The sequence below is a fragment of the Sorex araneus genome, chromosome 1 (genome assembly GCF_027595985.1).
Source record: "Sorex araneus isolate mSorAra2 chromosome 1, mSorAra2.pri, whole genome shotgun sequence".
Taxonomy (NCBI): Eukaryota; Metazoa; Chordata; class Mammalia; order Eulipotyphla; family Soricidae; genus Sorex; species Sorex araneus.
The window spans coordinates 157,470,856-157,489,701 of NC_073302.1; the positions used below are offsets into that span (position 1 = coordinate 157,470,856).

The window sequence follows — 18,846 nt, forward strand, 5'->3', positions numbered from 1 at the left end:
ATCCTGAACCCCAATCCCTGCCTCCAAGCAGAACTGAAATAATATATTTTGTATTATTTGTTATGAAAAGCTGCTGAAAATGCTACAAAAAAAAAAGGATCTGTAGAGAGGAAAGAGGGTGAACATTGTTGTATTTCACCCAGGGGCCATTAAGACCTTCCATGAGATCACTAACATGTTGTTAGAGGTTGAGCCTTGTGTGCTTTTACATATATCACTGTATCACTGTCATCCTGTTGTTCATGGATTTGATCAAGCAGGCGCCAGCAACGTCTCCATTCGCCTCTGTTGCGTGTTAGTGTAGCCCAATGGTGTGTTGGGGGCTCTTTCAGGGTCAGGGAAATGAGGACCATCGCTGTTACTGTTTTTGGCATATCGAGTATGCCACGGGTAGCTTGCCAGGCTCTGCCATGTGGGCGGGATACTCTCGGTAGCTTGCCAGGCTCTCCGAGAGGGATCGAGGCTTTTGGGGTGGCCTCTAATCTAAACACTTTACAGGTGTTCCCATTCTACCAAATGTAAGCTTTTGGTCCACTGGCATGTTGTAACGATTTGCACACTGACAAACACGCACCTGCCTGCGTCTCTGAGCAGCACCTGGGACATCTGCGGCCTCAGGTTGACCTCCTTGAGGTTGATGGAGTGCGCCCGGAAGTTGTTGAGCAGCTAGCATAGCAGGACCCTATTGAGGAGGGTCTGTACCAGGTTGAACACCAGGTCCCAGGTGGTTGACTGACAGCACCACACAGTGGATGAGCTACTGCGTGCACTGCCGCCCTGGCTGTATGTCCAATGGTGCTACAACTCGGCCTGGCCAGGTCAGGCAGTGATGCTGTGGCCGCTGCTGCAGTTTCTCTGTGCCCTGCCGACGCCACTCTGTCCGAATCTTGCAAAACCAGCCAGTGATGTCCATCAGGAATCACGTGTAGAGTTCCATCAGGGATCATGAGTAGAGTTCCATGCCTGGCGTGCTGAGCCGCGTGTTGTCTAAGGTGAGATGGTGAGCTGGGAGAGCGTAAGGGGTTCATTCGTCATTTACAAAAAAATGTTATAAAGTAGTGTATCTGAACAGAATCAAACTTCTTTTAGGTAGGGAACATCGCCTGCCTTTTGTGCAGAATCTACAAATCAGTTTGATTCAAATAAACTTTTCCTTCTTATTCTTGTTTTGGGCCACATCTGGGGTTACCCCTGGCTTTGCACTCAGAAATCACTCCTGGTGGTGCTCAGGGGACCATTTGGGATGATGGGGATTGAACTGTTTGGCCACTTGCAGGGCATGTGCCCTACCCACTGTACTATCACTCCGACCCCTAACATCTTATATTTTAAAATTTTAAGTTTCTGGTGCATGTGCTATCTAAGCCCATGCGCTGCCCATGCCCACTTACTGCTGCTAAGTGCATGTGTTGCCTGAGCACATGTGTTGCCCACATCTCTCCTCTTGGGATGTGCACTGTCATAGCTTCATACTTTAACACTGGGATGTTAAGAGGATCTCTCTTCACCCGTGTTCTCTCTGGAGCGCATTATTCTCTCCCTTACTCCTTCCTCAAAACTTCCAGATAAAATCTGTTATACTTCAAAAAATATAAAATAAAATTTAAATTGTTTTCCTCTATTGTTGTGATGCCTGGAGCTACACACACACTTGGTTGCAGTGCTTGTGTCGTTTGGTTAGTGATTGCTGGCCAAGGACTCAGACACTGCACTCATGGCACTTTATCTACATGGCAGCACCTGAGCTGCTGAGTCATCCCTCAGCTTTGAAGATGTTAATTTTTAATAGATGTATGGCATAATTACTTATTGACATGTGAGTGGTTTTCAAGTTAAAAAAAAAATGCTGCAACTTGGGGCTGGAGCGATAGCACAGCGGGTAGGTCGTTTGCCTTGCACGAGGCCGACCTGAGTTTGATTCCCAGCATCCTATATGGTCCCCTGAGCACAGCCAGGGGTAATTCCTGAGTGCAGAGCCAGGAGTGACCCCTGTGCAGTGCCAGGTGTGACCCTCCCCCCCAAAAAAAAGCTGAAACAGATTAATTTTTAAAATTTATTTATTTTTAAATTAGTGAATCACCGTGAGGGTACAGTTACAGATTTATACATTTTCATGCTCATGTTTCCCTCCTACAATGTTTGAGAACCCATCCCTTCACCAGTGCCATTCTCCACCACCAATACACCCAGCATCCCTTCCACCCCCCAATCCCATCTCCCCCCATCCCACTCTGCCACTGTGGCAGGGTATTCCCTTTTGTTTTCTCTCTCTAATTAGGTGTTGTGGTTTGCAATACGGGTGTTGAGTGGCCACTGTGTTCAGTCTCTAGTCTACATTCAGCACGCATCACCCTTCCCCCACGTGGCCTCCAACCACGTTTTACTTGGTGTTCCCTTCTCTATCTGCGCTGCCCTCTCCCCAGAATGTGAGGCCAGCTTCCAAGCCATGGAGTCAACCTCCTGGTGCTTATTTCTACTATTCTTGGGTGTTAGTTTCCTACTCTGTTATTCTATATTCCACAGATGAGTGCAATCTTTCTATGTCTGTCTCTTTCTGACTCATTTCACTTAGCATGATACTTTCCATGCTGATCCACTTATATGCAAAGTTCATGATCTCATTTTTTTCTAACAGCTGCATAGTATTCCACTGTATAGATGTACCAAAGTTTCTTCAACCAGTCATTTGTTCTAGGGCACTCGGGTTTTTTCCAGATTCTGGCTATCGAAACAGATTATTTAAAAAAAAAATTATACAGTTGTTCACAATAATTTATTACATTTAATATTCCAATACCAATCCCATCACCATTGTATCTTCCCACCACCATTATTTCAAATTTTCCCACTACCAGCGAAGCCTGCCCCAAAGGCAGATACTAAATAATTTATTTTGTATTGCTTGTTATAACTAATCCACTAAAAATGATCCAAAAAGGTCTCCTTACAGGAAAGTGTGTGAAAATTGTTTTATCTCACCTTGAAGCTGTTAAGCCCCTGTGTAAGAGATTACTTCACATACTGTTATAGGTTGAGCATTTTGTACTGATACAGTTGCCTTCTACTATACATCCCACCAAATGTGATGTGATACTCTTGGTACATTAGTGGCACAGAGTATGAGATGTTGCTCCAGGCATTCTAAAATTTTCTCTAGAGTGGTAGAGTTGGGGGTAATTTTTCTTTTTGCTTTTTTGGGTAACACCCAGCAATGCTCAGGGGTTACTCCGGGCTCTGCACTTACGAATTACTCCGGGGGTTCTTGGGGGACCATATGGAATTCCAGGGATTAGAACTCAGGTCGGCCACATGCAAGACAAATGCACTACCCACTGTACGCTCCGGCCCTGGAGTTAATATGTAGCTTATATGCAGCCCGGAGACAGTTGTGGGCCTAAGTGCCAGGCACTGGGAAGCACAGGGAGATGGGGAAAGGTCACCCATTCCCGACTCTGCAAGATTGGAGATTTTAGTCACAAATCCTACATACCTGGGTTTTTCAGCAAATTCATTCTTTTTTTAAAAAAAAAAAATTTTTTTCCCCCTCCTCCCACAAATTCATTCTTATGTATGAGGGTCTCATCCCAAGCCTGTGAAGATTGGCCATGAGCAAGACAGTGATTGGGTTCTGGAGGTTTTCGTTTGCTGGGGCTATACTGGGGCAGGTGGTGGCCTCACCTGCCCCCATCTGAGGTGCCCCAGATGAAGTCAGCCTGGTATGGGGTAAGGAGGCATTTCTTGCAACAAAGATTCTTGAGTTTGTCTTTTTGCTCAGGAGGGATTTTAAATTCTGGGTTTATATCTAGAATATTATGAATTCCCAACTTATAATAGGTGATACCAATTTTACAGGGCCAAAAATACAATTTCTTTAGATATCTAATAATATCAATCTCTACTCTTTCCTTTTTGGGCTATACACGACAGTGCTCAGGGATTACTGCTGGCTCTGAACTCAGGAAATAACTCCTGGTGGGGCTCAGGGGACCCTAGAGGATGCCAGGGATTGAGCCCAGGTCAGCCATGTGCAAGCCAAGCACCCTACACAGCGTACTATCACTCTGGCCTCTGAACATGATTTTCTTTCCTTTTCTTTTTAAAAAATTATTCTGGACTATGTCCAGCAGTGCTCAGGGCTACTCCGAGATCTGTGCTTGGGAGCCCAGGTGAGGCAGGGACTGGCCACATGGAAGGCAGGCACCTTAACCCTTGTGCCATCTCTCCCACTTTAAACAATAATTTTTGAAATTCTATTCAATTCAGAAGTTTAAAGGTTTGTTACATTATTAAGTTTCTAACTTACTAACATTGGATTTTTAGTAACCTATTAATTCATTTCCTCTCTGAATTGGGTGGGGTGTCTTCCAATCTAGTACTCAGGGGCCTGGGTCCATGTGTGGTGATACTCAGTCAACCATAAGCAGTGCTGGAGTGCTGCAGCCTAGCAGTACTAAGGCCGCCAGTTCACAGACAGAGGTGCTAGGGCTAGGAGGGGCTGCCTATGTGATATCTGCGGTAGAACTCAAGACATGTGTCCCTGAACTCTGAACTATCTACCCCATCCCTCTTCTTGTCTTTTTTATCTTATCTTAGTCATTGTGCTACTTATTATAATTTTTTTTTAAAAGATGACCTTATTCCTTGTTACCAGGTCACACATATATGTGCTCAGCGCTCACTCCTGGTGGTGCTAGAGGACCATACGGGGTCCATAGGTTGGCCATGTGCAAGGCAAGTACTTTTACCTGCTGTTCTGTCTCTCTGCTCCCTATCTTAGTCTTATTCCTTGTAACTTTGGATGGAATCTCACTGAAGAGATGTAACAATTTTTAAAAGCCTCAGATCCCTTTCAATAATCAAAAGGTAGTCTCCTACCTGCTTCTTCACCTTCTCTACTAAAATTGCCACTGATGCCTAGAGTAGAACTTTTCTCAGAAATGTGATGATATACTTTTGTCTAATTTTCTTTTAATATCTAAATCCTAGCTCCTCCATTCAGGATCCACTTTTGACTGTTTATCTTATCTGCTTAGCTCCTATCTTTATAGGTCCTGGCTCAACTCATTATCAGCAAATTCTTCCACAAGGGGTTGCCTTGGGGGATAGGCTATTCCAGCCAGATGCTAGGGACTTGATTGTGCTCCATTGTAGACATCCAGAAAGTTACAGCAAGAGATGTTTCACAAGGAAAGTAGGCAAAGGGATATACACAATAACCTTTCAGTATCTGTACTGCAAACCATAATGCCCAGGAGAGAGGGGGTGGGGAGGGGACAGGTGAGGAGGGGGGAATGGCAGGAGGGAAACAGAAAGAAAGAAAGAAAGAAAAAGGAAGGAAGAAGAAGGAAAAGAAGGAAGAAAGGAAGAAAGGAAGAAAGAAAGGTTTCACATGTAATAGCTGATATGGTCTGGTTAAGAGTAATGGAGATCCTGTTGGAAAACTTGGATGAACCCAGGGTAAGTAAGTGCAAAGCTACCCTTGCATCAAAATGGGACAGTCTGGAAAGTATAAAGTATTAATGAAGACAGGAACCCAAGGGGTAGGAAAACTGGCCTGAGGACTTAGTCTGGGATTTATAGTAAAACCCTTGCTTGCTCTTGGAGCCCAGAGAACTAAGTTTTGGAATCTGTATCTCTTACTATGCTTATCCAAATAACTGCAACTATTAATAAGAAGTAAACTTAATTATCTAATATATACTAGCAGCCAGGGAAAGAGAAAAGCACTATAGAAGCCCCTGGGAGACAGTGTCTCCTTGAGTTAATCCCCCCAAGAGAATTGCCTCCATCAAAACACTTTACTTCTGTATATAATCAATCACACTTACGTGCAGTTCTGTACCTCAAACCCCCTCAAGATTTTGTATAAAGGCTATTTAGCTCTGGAATTAAAATGGGCCATTTTTACTATCTTAAAAAAAAGATAATGGAGAACAAACAAAAATCACTCTCTGAAAACATTTATTTACAGGTCTCAAGTGAACAAATGGTTTAAAAAATATTAAACTATTAGAATGCACATGCTTTTTAGAGGGATGGTAACGTGACACCAATTAGAAAACACCTAAATATTAATCTTTCTTTTCATATACTTCAAATTTGTACTTAATGCCTTTCTCTTCCTGGACATCAGAAACAACCCCTGGGTAGCTGTAAAAGAAAAGTATAAAATTAAATAATATGTTAGTTAAAAAGATCACTTCCACGGCTTCCAGTGAAACCCACAAACAATGCATAAAGTAAATAGAATTTTATTTTTTTTTGCACTTTTTGGGTCACACCCGGTCATGCACAGGGGTTACTCCTGGCTTTGCACTCAGGAATTACTCCTGGCGGTGCTCAGAGGACCACATGGGATGCTGGGATTCAAACCCGGGTTGGCTGCGTGCCAGGCAAATGCCCTACCCGCTATGCTATCGCTCCAGTCCCAGTAAATACAAATTTTTCCTTCACTTTTTCCTTCCAAATCATAATTCACCATTGAGTAAATATTATAAACAAACAATGGTAAAACATTTCAATGGCACAGAAAGGTAGATATAACAAATCGGGTAAACTTTCCTCTTTCCTTCTGACCCTTGTTAGTTCTTCCCCAAGAATCAATGAACAGTTTCTCTTTTATTTCTCTACCCTATCATCTTGTTAAGAACTTTTTGCAAGTCTTACACTTGGTAGTGAATTACCTGGCTGAGAAAATCAAAACACTCTTCAGCTCTTCAGAGTAGAACTGCAGTTATGTGCTATGCAGGACAATTCTAGGTTTCTAGTTAACCAATAGACACTGTTTCAATTTTCTCTACATGTGGCTTATTGCAATTTCTTTCCTAGAATCACTGTTTATTTGATCTTTTCTAATCCCCAACTCTCAAGTAAGCGTGTTTATCCTCTGGCTTCAAAACCAGACCCTCCTCTGAATATATGTGTATATATATGTATATGTATACATATATGTGTGTATATATATATGTATATGTATATATATATATATATATATCTCAAGAACTGTGGTAGCTGGATCATATGGTAATTCTGTTTGAAATTTCCTTTTAGGAATCATCATACTGTTTTATTGTTTTCCAGAGCAGCTTCAACAAACATTTATGTTCCCACCAACAGTGGACATGAGTTCTAGTTTCTTCACAAATACTTGCATTCATTTTTTTTTTTTTTAATTTATTTATTTTTAATTAGAGAATCACCGTGAGGGTACAGTTACAGATTTATACACTTCTGTGCTCACACTTCCCTCATACAAAGTTTGGGAACCCATCCCTTCACCAGTGCCCATTCTCCACCACCCGTAAACCCAGTGTCCCTCCCACCCTCCCCAATCCCATCTCCCCCCCACCCCACCCTGCCACTGTGGCAAGGCATTCCCTTCTGCTTTCTCTCTCTAATTAGCTGTTGTGGTTTGCAACAAAGGTGTTGAGTGGCCGCTGTGCTCAGTCTCTAGCCCTCATTCAGCCCGCAACTCCCTTCCCCCACATGGCCTTCGACTGCAATGTAGTTGGTGATCGCTTCTCTGAGTTGACCTTTCCCCGGAACGTGAGGCCAGCCTCGAAGCCATGGAGTCAACCTCCTGGTACTTATTTCTACAGTTCTTGGGTGTTAGTCTACCACTCTGTTATTCTATATACCATAGATGAGTGCAATCTTTCTATGTCTGTCTCTCTCTTTCTGACTCATTTCACTCAGCATGAAACTTTTCATGCCCATCCACTTAACTACAAAATTCTTGACCTCCTTTTTTCTAACAGCTGCATAGTATTCCATTGTATAGATGTACCAAAGTTTCCTCAACCAGTCATCCGTTCTGGGGCATTCGGGTTTTTTCCAGATTCTGGCTATTGTAAACAGTGCTGCGATGAACATACATGTGCAGATGTTGTTTCGATTGTACTTTTTTGCCTCTCTGGGATATATTCCCAGCAGTGGTATTGCTGGGTCAAATGGGAATTCAATATCTAATTTTTTGAGAGTCGTCCAAATTGTTTTCCAGAAGGGCTGAACTAGCCGGCATTCCCACCAGCAGTGAAGAAGGGTCCCTTTCTCCCCACATCCTCTCCAACAGCGGTTGCTTTTGTTCTTTTGGATGTGACTTGCATTCATTTTTTGAGGGAGGTGGGGGGCAGAGGGGTGGAGGGTGAGGGGTGGGGAAAGGCAGGGAATAGATGTGGGCCACAACTGGCTGTGCTCAGAGCTTACTCCTAGTTCTGGGCTCAGGGATCACTTCTGGCAATGCTCAGGGGACCAAATCCAGTGCTGGGGATGGAACCTGGGTCAGTTATGTCTTTTTTTTTTTGCTTTTTGGGTCACACCCAGCGATGCTCAGGGGTTACTCCTGGCTTTGTACTCAGGAATTACTCCTGGCAGTGCTTGGGGGACCATATGGGATGCCGGGGATCGAACCCGGGTCGGCCGTGTGCAAGGCAAACGCCCTACCCACTGTGCTATCGCTCCAGCCCCTGGGTCAGTTATGTCTTACTCCCAGCTCCCTGTAGCATCTCTCTGCCTCCCACCCCTTTTTTAAACTTAAGAGACACATGCTGTGTTTACTGCAGCACTATTGACACAAGCCAAGAAGTAGAAGCAACCTGAGATGACGAGAGGAACAAAATGTGATGTGTACTATAAATGGAGTATTATTCTGCCTTAAAGAAAACAACATTCTGCCATATGCAACAAGACAAACAGAAAGGGGCTCACTCTAAGCAAAGCCAGTCATGGGCAGCTGTGTACCTCAGGATTCTATTTCTGGGAGTGTCTAAGAGTCAAACTGCTGGGAACAGCCAGAGACTGGGTGTCAGGTGGGAGGGGGGAAAAGGATACACAAAAACCCTAATATTCTTACTCAAGAGTATAAAGTTTCAGTCATGCAAGATGTGTAAGTTCTAGAGACCCTCTGTGCCACACTGTGGCCCTGCTGTCCCTCACACCGAAGGGCATGGTCAGCCTGGCATTCTCGGGCTCTTCTTTGGAACTGTGGACCTGGCTGGCTGAAAATCAATGTTGGGGCTCCCTGCCCTGACCTCCTGAGCACCCCTTGACTTGCACTTGCTTTTCCAACCCCTCTTCTCCAAAATAATAGTTACGGGCTAGGGAGACAGCTCAAATGATGGAGCTCATGCTGGCATGCACAAAGGCCCCGAGTTCAATTTTGGCCATGCCTGTGCCCCCAAGTACCGCCAGTTCTGGCCCCTGAGCTCCGCCTAGCCCAAGCAGGATGCCAGCAGGCCCACAGAGCTGGGTTTAACATTACTTGCTGTGTGTAGGCCTTATTTTAAAAAGAAAATGATTAGGTGTTAACCCTTTGCTGGCTAATTATAGATGATATTATCTTGATTAGAAAATATAATTAGAAACATGAAGGTAATAGTCGCATAATGTGTAAGGAAAGGAAAAAAAGGTGTTATTACGTGAATAATTTATATTTCAGAAGCAGCAGCAATGTATCTAAGGGAGAGGTAAACAGAGTTCTTAAAATAGTTATCTGTAGGAAACAAATGACAACTAAGCTCAAATGAAGACTCTATAAAGCAGCAGGGGCTCCAGGAGGAGAAAGACGCCTAGGTAAGGAGGACAGTTACGGTCCAGGCTTGTGCTGGACACTCAGGTGGCACCCAGCAGATTCACTTCAAGCTGCCTACCGATGGAGGGCATCAGGCCCAGCCCTGAGCCAACTCCCTACACAACCACTTGTGGGGGTCTTTGTCCTCTGACACCATGGCCACATGGAAGGTTGATTAGAAAAGCCTATATGGGGCTCATTAAGCAGAAATCTCCTGCTGTTAAATGCTGGACCTGCTGATTTGGCTGGATTTCCACCATGAAACAGTCTGAGAGTGAGCTTTCCTCAGGGATGATGGGTGCAGGCTGACTGGAGTGGTTGCTGTGCCAAGGAGGACTGGAGAGAGACCAGCTCTGGGCGAGAAGAGGCAGGAGCAGAGCGAAACCATCTGACCGTGTCCGTATTGATTTCTGTTTGGAAGCTTCTGCCAGCTGTGACTTCATCTACAGGTCACCTTTCCTCTCTTCATGACTGTCCTCCGTTCATCTTTCACCTACCCGGTGTTTTCCAGGACCAGGAAACGTGCATGAATGAGAGGTACTGTATTTCAGTGGAAACTGATGTGATGACTGAGGGGCACGGAGAGGGACCATACCAATCTGAACCAAGTGGGAGCTGCATGGAAAGATGCCAGACCAAGGGAGGCGCTGGGTGCCTTACTGGACAGTGTGGCGCAATGCCAAGTTCCTAGATGAACAGAGACGGAGGGGAGGGGAGGCTGAAGAGAAAGAGAGAAGCAGGAGAGAAGCAGTGGAACTTTCCTCTCTTGTCTACTTCTCAAAGACAAACTACTATAGGCTGCTCTGGTGGGATCCACCTGCCCAGGTTAAAGTCTGCTGTGTCGCTGCAGTGTCCAGAGGTATAGAGCCACCAAAGGCTGCCAGGGAAAGAAGGGCTTTTCATTTCATAATGTCCATTTCAGAGCAGTATTCCTGCACTCAGCCTTTCCACAAAGTTCCTATTTCCATCTATTCACCATTAAGATTTTCTAAGACATTTAAGAAATAATACCAATTCTGTACAAACTTTTCCAAAAAATACATGTAAGAGAGCATTTATTTGCCAAGTCATCTGTGAGACTGGTATTATCCCTATATCCAAACCACGTGAAGGCATTAAAATAAGAAAAGGAAAGAAAATGGCATGCAATATCCTTTATGAATAAAGATGAACAAACTGTCAACTAAGTATTACTAAACAGGAGACTACATATGAATACCAAGTACATTTATCTCCAGAAATACAAGTTTTATCATAAAAATCGTTGCAGTGTCAGGGGCTGGAGTGATTGCATAGGACAGGGCGCTTGCCTGCCTTGTATGAAGTGGTGAAGCCATTTTGAATTGAGACAAAAGTGCTGCCATTTTAAGATTAAATAGATCCTCCAGCCTCCCCTTAGGCTCAAGATAGCACCCAAGGTCACTGTCTCATCAGAACAAATGTTTCTTTGACGGTAATGCTAAGATGAGAGGTCTGGTGGAAAAATGCAAGTGTAGGAGTTTCTCTGCTCCGTGTAAGAGAGATAAGACTTTTCTTCTCCCCATTTTCTGATGGGGTTGGAGATTTTTTTCTTGTAAAGTTTTACCAGTGTCTTGTATATCCTGAATATTAACCCCTTATCTGACAGGTATTGGCTAAATAATTTTTTCTCATTCAGTATCTGTATTGCAAACCATAATGCCCTGAAGTAGAGAGTAAAAAGGAAAAGTGTAGCCAGAGACAGGGGATGGGGTGGGGTGGGGTGGGGGTGACGGGAGGGAAACTGAGGATATTGGTGGCGGAAAATGTACACTGGTGGAGGGATGGATGGGTGTCTGATCATTGTATGAATGAAACCCAATCATAAAAACTCTGTACCTGTATATCACGCTGATAAAAAAAAAAGAGAGAGCTAGAGAGAGCTAAGAGTTGGAATGTGGGAATGTACCTCTGCAGCTGCTGGGGCTGAGATAAGACTGAAATACAGCTGGCATGTGGAAGGACAAGATGTGTCCCACTTTGACTTGATATACTGTATCCTGCTGTATAGCCTAAAAAAAAGCCTTGCCAATGCTCGGGGTTCCAAGATTCTTGGACTTGTGAACCTGCAGCGCTATTGCTTGGGTGAATGAGAATAAATTCTGCATCTCTGTGTGGCCTCTGTCTCTGAGCGACTCCGTTGTTTGTTAGCCCTGCCCTAACAAAAGCAGGAAAGAAGCATACTCTGGATGCAGCCAATGTTGGCTTAATACCACCACCATACATGGTCCCTCAATTATTACCAGGAGTCACTCTTGAACAAGCCCGGACAAGGCCCTAAACACTGCGAGGTGTGGCCCACATATCCACCCCCCCCAATCATGCAATACACATACTAGTTGTTAATAAGCATTAACTAGCGTTTTTGGGCCACATCTGGCTGTGCGCAGGGGAACATATGGGGTGCCGGGGATTGAACCTGGGTCAGCTGTGTTCAAGGCAAATGGCCTACCCACTATACTATGACTCTGGTCCCTAGAAGCAAGTTTTAAGAGCCCAAAAAGGCACATATTTAATTTGATTCAAGACTATTATCATACAGTAATAGATTATTTTTCAAAGCTTGGCTGTCCATTTATTCAAAATAGGCTCTGTATGTTTAGCCTGAGGAAGTTATTTGCAAAAACAAAGTCACACTCTTAGAATAATGTCTAGACTAAAACAGAATATTTTAAAGAATGTGTTAAAAGTTAATGTAAAAGTGCTGATGTAATTAATTTTGTACTTTTGCTCTAGAATGAACAGCTGAAAAGTCCTATTCCTTCGTCGGTGAGGCTTCCGAGCAGTGCTGGGGGTTGGCACTGTCAGTATGACTTGGCTAGTTCGGTGCTAGGGGCCACCCGGGCCACAAGTGCGGCTGCTGGGTGGGGCTGTGCGGGTATTCAATGCTCAACTTGGGGCCTTGAGCAGGCAAGGCATGTGCTCCAGCTCTTAGAGCTATATCCCAGTCTTGAAAAGAGCCTTTAGATGAAAATATAATAGGTTTTCAAATCCTGACAGACTCACCGTTATAATCACAACAGTGTGGTGAAGTTTCTACTACAAAGAATGTAGCAGAAGATAGCAGAGACCATCGGAAACAGCATCCGTCTTTGTAAACGGTTTCCATAGTGTCCACAGCAGCATCTGATACAGACTGCAGACTGATGTGATGACTGAGCTCTGAATTTTAGTGAAATCATTAAAACCCGTGCATCCCCATGTCTGCTCAATGCAGATTTCCAAAAGTTCCCAATGCATCTGTCTATAAAACATACTACACTGAATTTATGCCATAATTATTTCTTTTACTTTTCCATTTTTATCCTGTTTTATTTTTGTTTTTCTTTACCACACCTGGTGTTGTTTAGGGCTTACTCCTGACCCTGTGCTCAGGAATCCTGAGTGGGGGTTGGGGGGACCATATGAGGTGCCGGGGATCAAACCCAGGCTGGCCTTTTTTACTACAATGCTTAAGCAGAAGATCTCAAAATGCTTCATGCCAAATGATAAATTATACTTACTCAGTAAGAAGTTTATATTTCTCCAAATCAATTTCTGGAAAAAATGTGTCACATTCAAATTCCTGCATGATTCTTGTCACAAACAGTCTCAAATGGCCCGGCTTGTTCATAACTTCCTTTGAAATAAAACAAAAATGCATCAGTTACCTTATTGAGCTGTATTGAAAGACACAGAAATCCTGTTATTTTTTATTTGTTTCAATTATCAAATACTTCCTAAGTATTAAAGACATGCCAAGGAACTCGTTACAGAACCAAAGATTGCTGCTGAAATATTCTGTTCTTTAGTCTAAGACCCTGCAGAGCAGGCCTTGCTTAAGAATGGCACCAATCAGTAACAATAATTCTAAAAAGGAGTTTAAATATAAAGTCTGGCCTCTAGCTTGAATACATAAACTCTTTTTTTCATTTTTGTCTTTTTGCTCTGGTTATTAGGAACCCCAAATCATCTATTTACCCTCCACAGGAAAGACTGTGTGTGTATGTGTGTGTGTGAGTGTGTGTGTGTATGTATATATATTTATTAATATATATTATCACTAGGGGCTGGAGCGATAGCACAGCGGGTAGGGCATTTGCCTTGCACACGGCCGACCCGGGTTCGATTCCCAGCATCCCATATGGTCTCCTGAGCACAGCCAGGAGTAATTCCTGAGTGTGGAGCCAGAAGTAACCCCTGTGCATCACCAGGTGTGACCCAAAAAGAAAAAAAAATCTATCTATCTATCTATCTATCTATCTATCTATCTATCTATCTATCTATCTATCTATCTAATCACTATCACTATCACTGTCATCCCGTTGCTCATCGATTTGCTCGAGCGGGCACCAGTAACGCAGTAACGTCTCCATTGTGAGACTTGTTGTTACTGTTTTTGGCATATCGAATACGCCACGGGCAGCTTGCCAGGCTCTCTGAGAGGGGCAGAGGAATCAAACCCAGGTTGGCGATGTGCGAGGCAAACGCCCTACCCGCTGGGCTATTGCTCCATATATGTGGGTAAGAAAACATAATTTTATAAGATTTGGACTACAGAAGATTCCCAAGAGCATACTTGATACATTTATGTAAAATTTAATAATACTTCCATTTCTCAGGACATAATTACAATGGTAGCAGGTAAAGTATTCTGCCTTTTGTGGCTAATGACTATATTTGGTCTTATATTTTTAGTGACTTTTCTAACTACAGTCTATAGTACTGTAGATAGGAATGTATTTCTTAAGGTACTAATAAAAGTAATTTCTGTATTTGTTAGGATTCATTTGAATAGTTCAATATCATACTTACTTGAAAATGTATCAAAAACCCAGTAATTAAAATAGGCAACCCATATAACATACTGTGAGGATAAAGTACTTCCCTTTCTCATGCTTAGTTTTTTATTTTTATACTGCTATTTATTCAGCTATTGATTAAGCTGATTGAATTGGGCATGAACTCCACATTACTTTTTTTAAAATTCCATTCTGAATGTTAAGTTTATTTTATTATTATTTTCTCCCCCCTTTTTTTGACTCACTGTGAGATACAGTTACAAAGCTTTCATGTTTGAATTTTGGTCATATAATCATCAAACACCCACTCCTTCACCAGCGCACACTTTCCACTACCAAAATCCCCAGTATTTTCCCCCACCAACCCCGTTCCAGCCCTTTCCCTACTTGTGTGGCAGACAATTTCCCCCCATATTCTCTCTCTACTTTGGTTACATTCGATATTTTGACATCAGTCCCACCACCACTCAAACCTGCTGAAAAGGCAATGCTAGACGATTTGCTTTGTATTGCTTACTATGGATAGAATATAATGTCTAGGAAATTCTGTGTCATTCTCTTCTGGGAGCTTTAGTTTATAATCTCTGGGTCTTGGGCATTGATGAGATTACATGGCGCCAGGGGCAGTTTGTGGGTGTGACTGCCAAGCTACTGGAAAACTGGAGACCTGAGGGGAGGAGGCCCAGTCCCGATCCAAGCGAGCTTGGAGATGCTTAGTTTTTTAAATTGGTTCGGTTGTCAAGGGGAGATGAAGGAAAGGCATAGTTTTCTGCTACTTAGAGAGAACTTTACTTACCTGATACACAGAGCTGCCTCCCACTATCCAAACCATGTCCACTTTATTTGTTAATTCTGGCTGCTCAATAAGTTTTAAGGCATCATCAAGACTTTTGGCAAGAAAATGAGCTCCTGTTGGAGGTTCTCTAAGGTTAAAAAAAGAGAGCTACATCATAATTTCTATAAGTCATTCATACTACTGAATTACAAATATCACAAACACAAATCCTTTCAACAAAAAAATTTCCATCTTTATTATAGACTAGGAATAATAATTTATGCCACACTTATGGTCCAAAATATAATTAAAAAAAACATATCTGATTACTCATGATGTTTACAAAGGAAAAAAGTCCTAAAAGTTATCTTTGGAGGGAATATCTTGGTAAATGTTTTCTGTTTTGAATGGGATTAATGTAAGTATACATATTTGTTGAAACTTAAGATCCGCATATTTCTTTGTATGTAGTATTTATTCCCCGAAAATATTATAAAGAAAAATTTAATAATACATATGCTTTAATATTGAAAGGAAAATACTAATATCTGCAATTTACATTGAAATGTAGAGAAAGGACAAGACCAACTGATGAATAAATGGATACAAAAAAAATAAGAACAGTAAAGTGTTAATTGTAAAGACCATGTGATGGGTATACAGGTATGAACTGGGAGGTTCTTCCTCCACATTTAAAAGTTGTTTTTCTTGCCTTCTCCAGATGGAGCCCCGGAGACACTGAGCAGCTACTAACACGGCTCCGGGATGCGAGACTGGGGCATCTCCAGACTGCAGGGGGGCACTGGAGTGGGGCAGCAGCAGTCCAGTCTCCAGGTCACCCCAGCTGCCAGAAGTCACGCCCTCAACCCACCCTCAGTGCCATCTTGCCGCATTCAACAGAGAAGAATCCGGGCGTTCCGGTAAGCCACGCAGGCCGGAGAATGCTCCAGACCCCAGACCGGGCTAGCAACACCAGGGAGCCAGACAGAGGAGGTACAGCCGGTATGCCTTCTCCAGATGGAGCCCCGGCGACACTGAGCAGCTACTAACATGGCTCCGGGATGCGGGACTGGGACATCTCCAAACTGCGTGGCTGCTAATGAAAAATGAAAACATACAATCTATTGATGCCATCCAGCATGTCTGACTGTTGGAGGAAAACCTCCAAATAATAATAGTGAGATTCCTGTTGAAAATTGAATGTAATTGAAGTAAGGAAAGAGTAAAGTGAAAAATGTCTGCCACACAGGCAGAGGGGGAGTGGGAAGGGGGTTTGCGGGGGTTTGGTGGTGGATCAAATATAAAAACTTTGTAACTGTATTTCACAGTGATTCAATAAAAAATAATTAAAAAAAAGTTTTTCTGGGGTGATTCCCAATAAGACTCAGGAGTTCCTAGGGCTACAACTGGTAGCTTACACCCTAAATCACAAGTTTAGGGCATGAGGCAGTGCCCAGAGGCTGTGCAATGCTGGGGACAAGAACCCAGGACCCTATACTTGTATGTACTCTTGAGTAATTAACATCCTCGGTCCTCTTTGAATGTTTTTGGTTTCTATGATAAAATGTTGGGAAAAGGGGCTGAAGAGTATACAGAGCTTAAGGCGCTTGCCCTGCAAATGGCCGACCTTGAACATTTCATATTGTCTCCAAAACACTGTCAGGTGTGATCACTGAGCATAAGTCCTTAGCACCACTGGATGTGACCAAAAACAAAGTTGAAAAAAGAGATTTAACCTTGAATGAATATAGTTTGGAACTTTCTGTCAAGGACTTGAGAGATATTTCAGTGGGCTGAACACATAAAATAGTGAAGGTATAGAAAAAACCCAAGTATCTAGTGACAGGTGAGTGGGTGAAATTGGGTGTATACAATGGATACTACTCAGCTACAGAAAATAATGAGATCTTGCCTTTTGGAAAACTCAGGTGGAACTGAAAGGAGTCATGCTAGGAGGGCCAGAAACCTAGCTTAAAGGGCAGAGCACATGCTGTATACACAGAGGTGGCCCGGTTTGATCACTGCCAACACATGTCCCCCTGAGCACCCCAGAAAGTGGTTACCAGACACTAAACTGGGACTAGCTCCCTGGGGACCACTGACTGTGGCTCCTTTACCCATGCAAATGTCAGAAGGAGAAAGATGTCATGTGTTACATAAACAAACTGCAGGAACTTACAAAGTAAAGCAGCAAAGCAAAAACCAGTCTTTGAGCCTTGACAATAAGAATCCAAAGACTGCCAAGGGAAGTCCAAAGGGGAAGGGAGAGAGGCCTGAAAGGGTGGAGATGGCCCAAGGGACCGTGGGGAAGGGACACTATTACTGGGCATTGTGTTATGCATTTTGACGAAGTGCAGAATTGTGCCCCTCCCATTCAGATTCTCCTTCCCATTCCTTTCAAGCCAATCTCAAAGAAGGTGGAATCGAAAACCAAACCAATGGTTAGCTATGGAGGTTAAAGGCTGGGTAAAAATGGGTGAAGAAGACCAACGGCACAAACTTCCAGATATAAAACAAATAAATCAGTGATGTAATGCACGGCATGGTGACTATAGCTAATGATGCTATAAGGCAAATTTAAAATTGCTACAGTGGCAAATAAAGATTATGGTACTCTTTTTATCAAGTATACTAATATCAACCACTATAAAACACATGTTTAATATAAACATTCTATTAAACTAATATAATGAAGAAAGTCATTTATACCTCAAAGAAAGGAAATATTTTGTCTTTATTGAATGCCTACCTGCTCTCTCAATCAGTGAGATCAGGCAGAGCTTTACATAGCTCATACACTTGACAGTTACTAAAAGGTCTATTTTGATACTAATATTGTCTGATTTTCTGTTTTGTTTTTGGGCCACACCTAGCAGTGCTCAGGGCTTACTCCTAGCGCTGGGCTCAGGGAACTATATATGGTGTCGGATGCATCCAAGGAGAGTACCTACCTGCTGTACTCTTTGGCCCTGATATTAACTTTCAGAGAAGCGGAAACTGAGACTGAAGGGTGAAGGAACCAGTGTTCCCATACCTGGTAAATACTGAACCTGTAGTTTGAATTCCAGTCGCCTGACTTTGGACCCCAAGCTCCTTCTTATTTAGACAACAGATTCTTCACTGGTATTCATGGGGCATGAGCCTGTGGGATTAATCCCTTCAGATGGCAAGACAGTGTAGCCTGCTTTAGATTTAGGCCTCTAAATCTGTAACCTCTGGTCCCAGGCACCATACAACAATCTTTTTCCATAGTGCCTGCCATAGAAGAGGGAGACATACAGATGGCATTATGGACTGAAAGACTGAAAACATAAAAAAAAAAAAAGTATGTTCCCTGACATTGTACGATGCTCTCAGCAATGCCAGGCATGACTCCCACTCCTCACCAAGCCCATAGCAGACACTCCCAGTGTTAGTCAGGGGACCACACGCCAGGCCAGCGATCAAATTGGAGTTGGCTACACATGCAAGCCCTAACTCCTGCACTATTGCTACTGCTGTTTCTTTCTTTCTTTTTTTAAGAGGAGGATCTTTATTAAGATTGAGGAAAGGAAGAGTAAAGAAATAGGGTAAGATGAAAATGAGTTCACAAGCTTGTTTTTTGGATCTTATTAATATATCCTAAAAGCTAGAAGGTAAGGCAACTTATTAAAGTAACAAAAATTGGGGGAGTGGGAGCTGTACTCTGAAGGGATGGTTGTGGA

At 43.0% G+C, this 18,846-nt stretch overlaps 1 protein-coding gene across 6 annotated transcripts in view; it reads right to left on the reverse strand.

Moving 5' to 3' along the window:
- The window catches only part of DHFR (dihydrofolate reductase), a 27,638-nt gene continuing 8,792 nt past the window's right edge, over window positions 1-18,846 (reverse strand). Inside the window, exons 2-4 of one of the 6 annotated variants that reach the window (XM_055142914.1) lie at window positions 15,164-15,310; window positions 13,090-13,205; window positions 1-1,005 (exon numbers count right to left, since the gene is read on the reverse strand). In XM_055142914.1, the coding sequence (XP_054998889.1) occupies window positions 615-1,005; window positions 13,090-13,205; window positions 15,164-15,199 (543 nt within the window). In that variant the 5' untranslated portion in view covers window positions 15,200-15,310 and the 3' untranslated portion in view covers window positions 1-614. Of the gene's footprint in view, window positions 1,006-5,944; window positions 6,151-7,497; window positions 10,287-12,452; window positions 12,749-13,089; window positions 13,206-15,163; window positions 15,311-18,846 lie in introns of those variants that run through there. The other 5 variants (XM_055142881.1, XM_004613155.2, XM_055142908.1 and 2 more) reach the window with 5 other exon arrangements.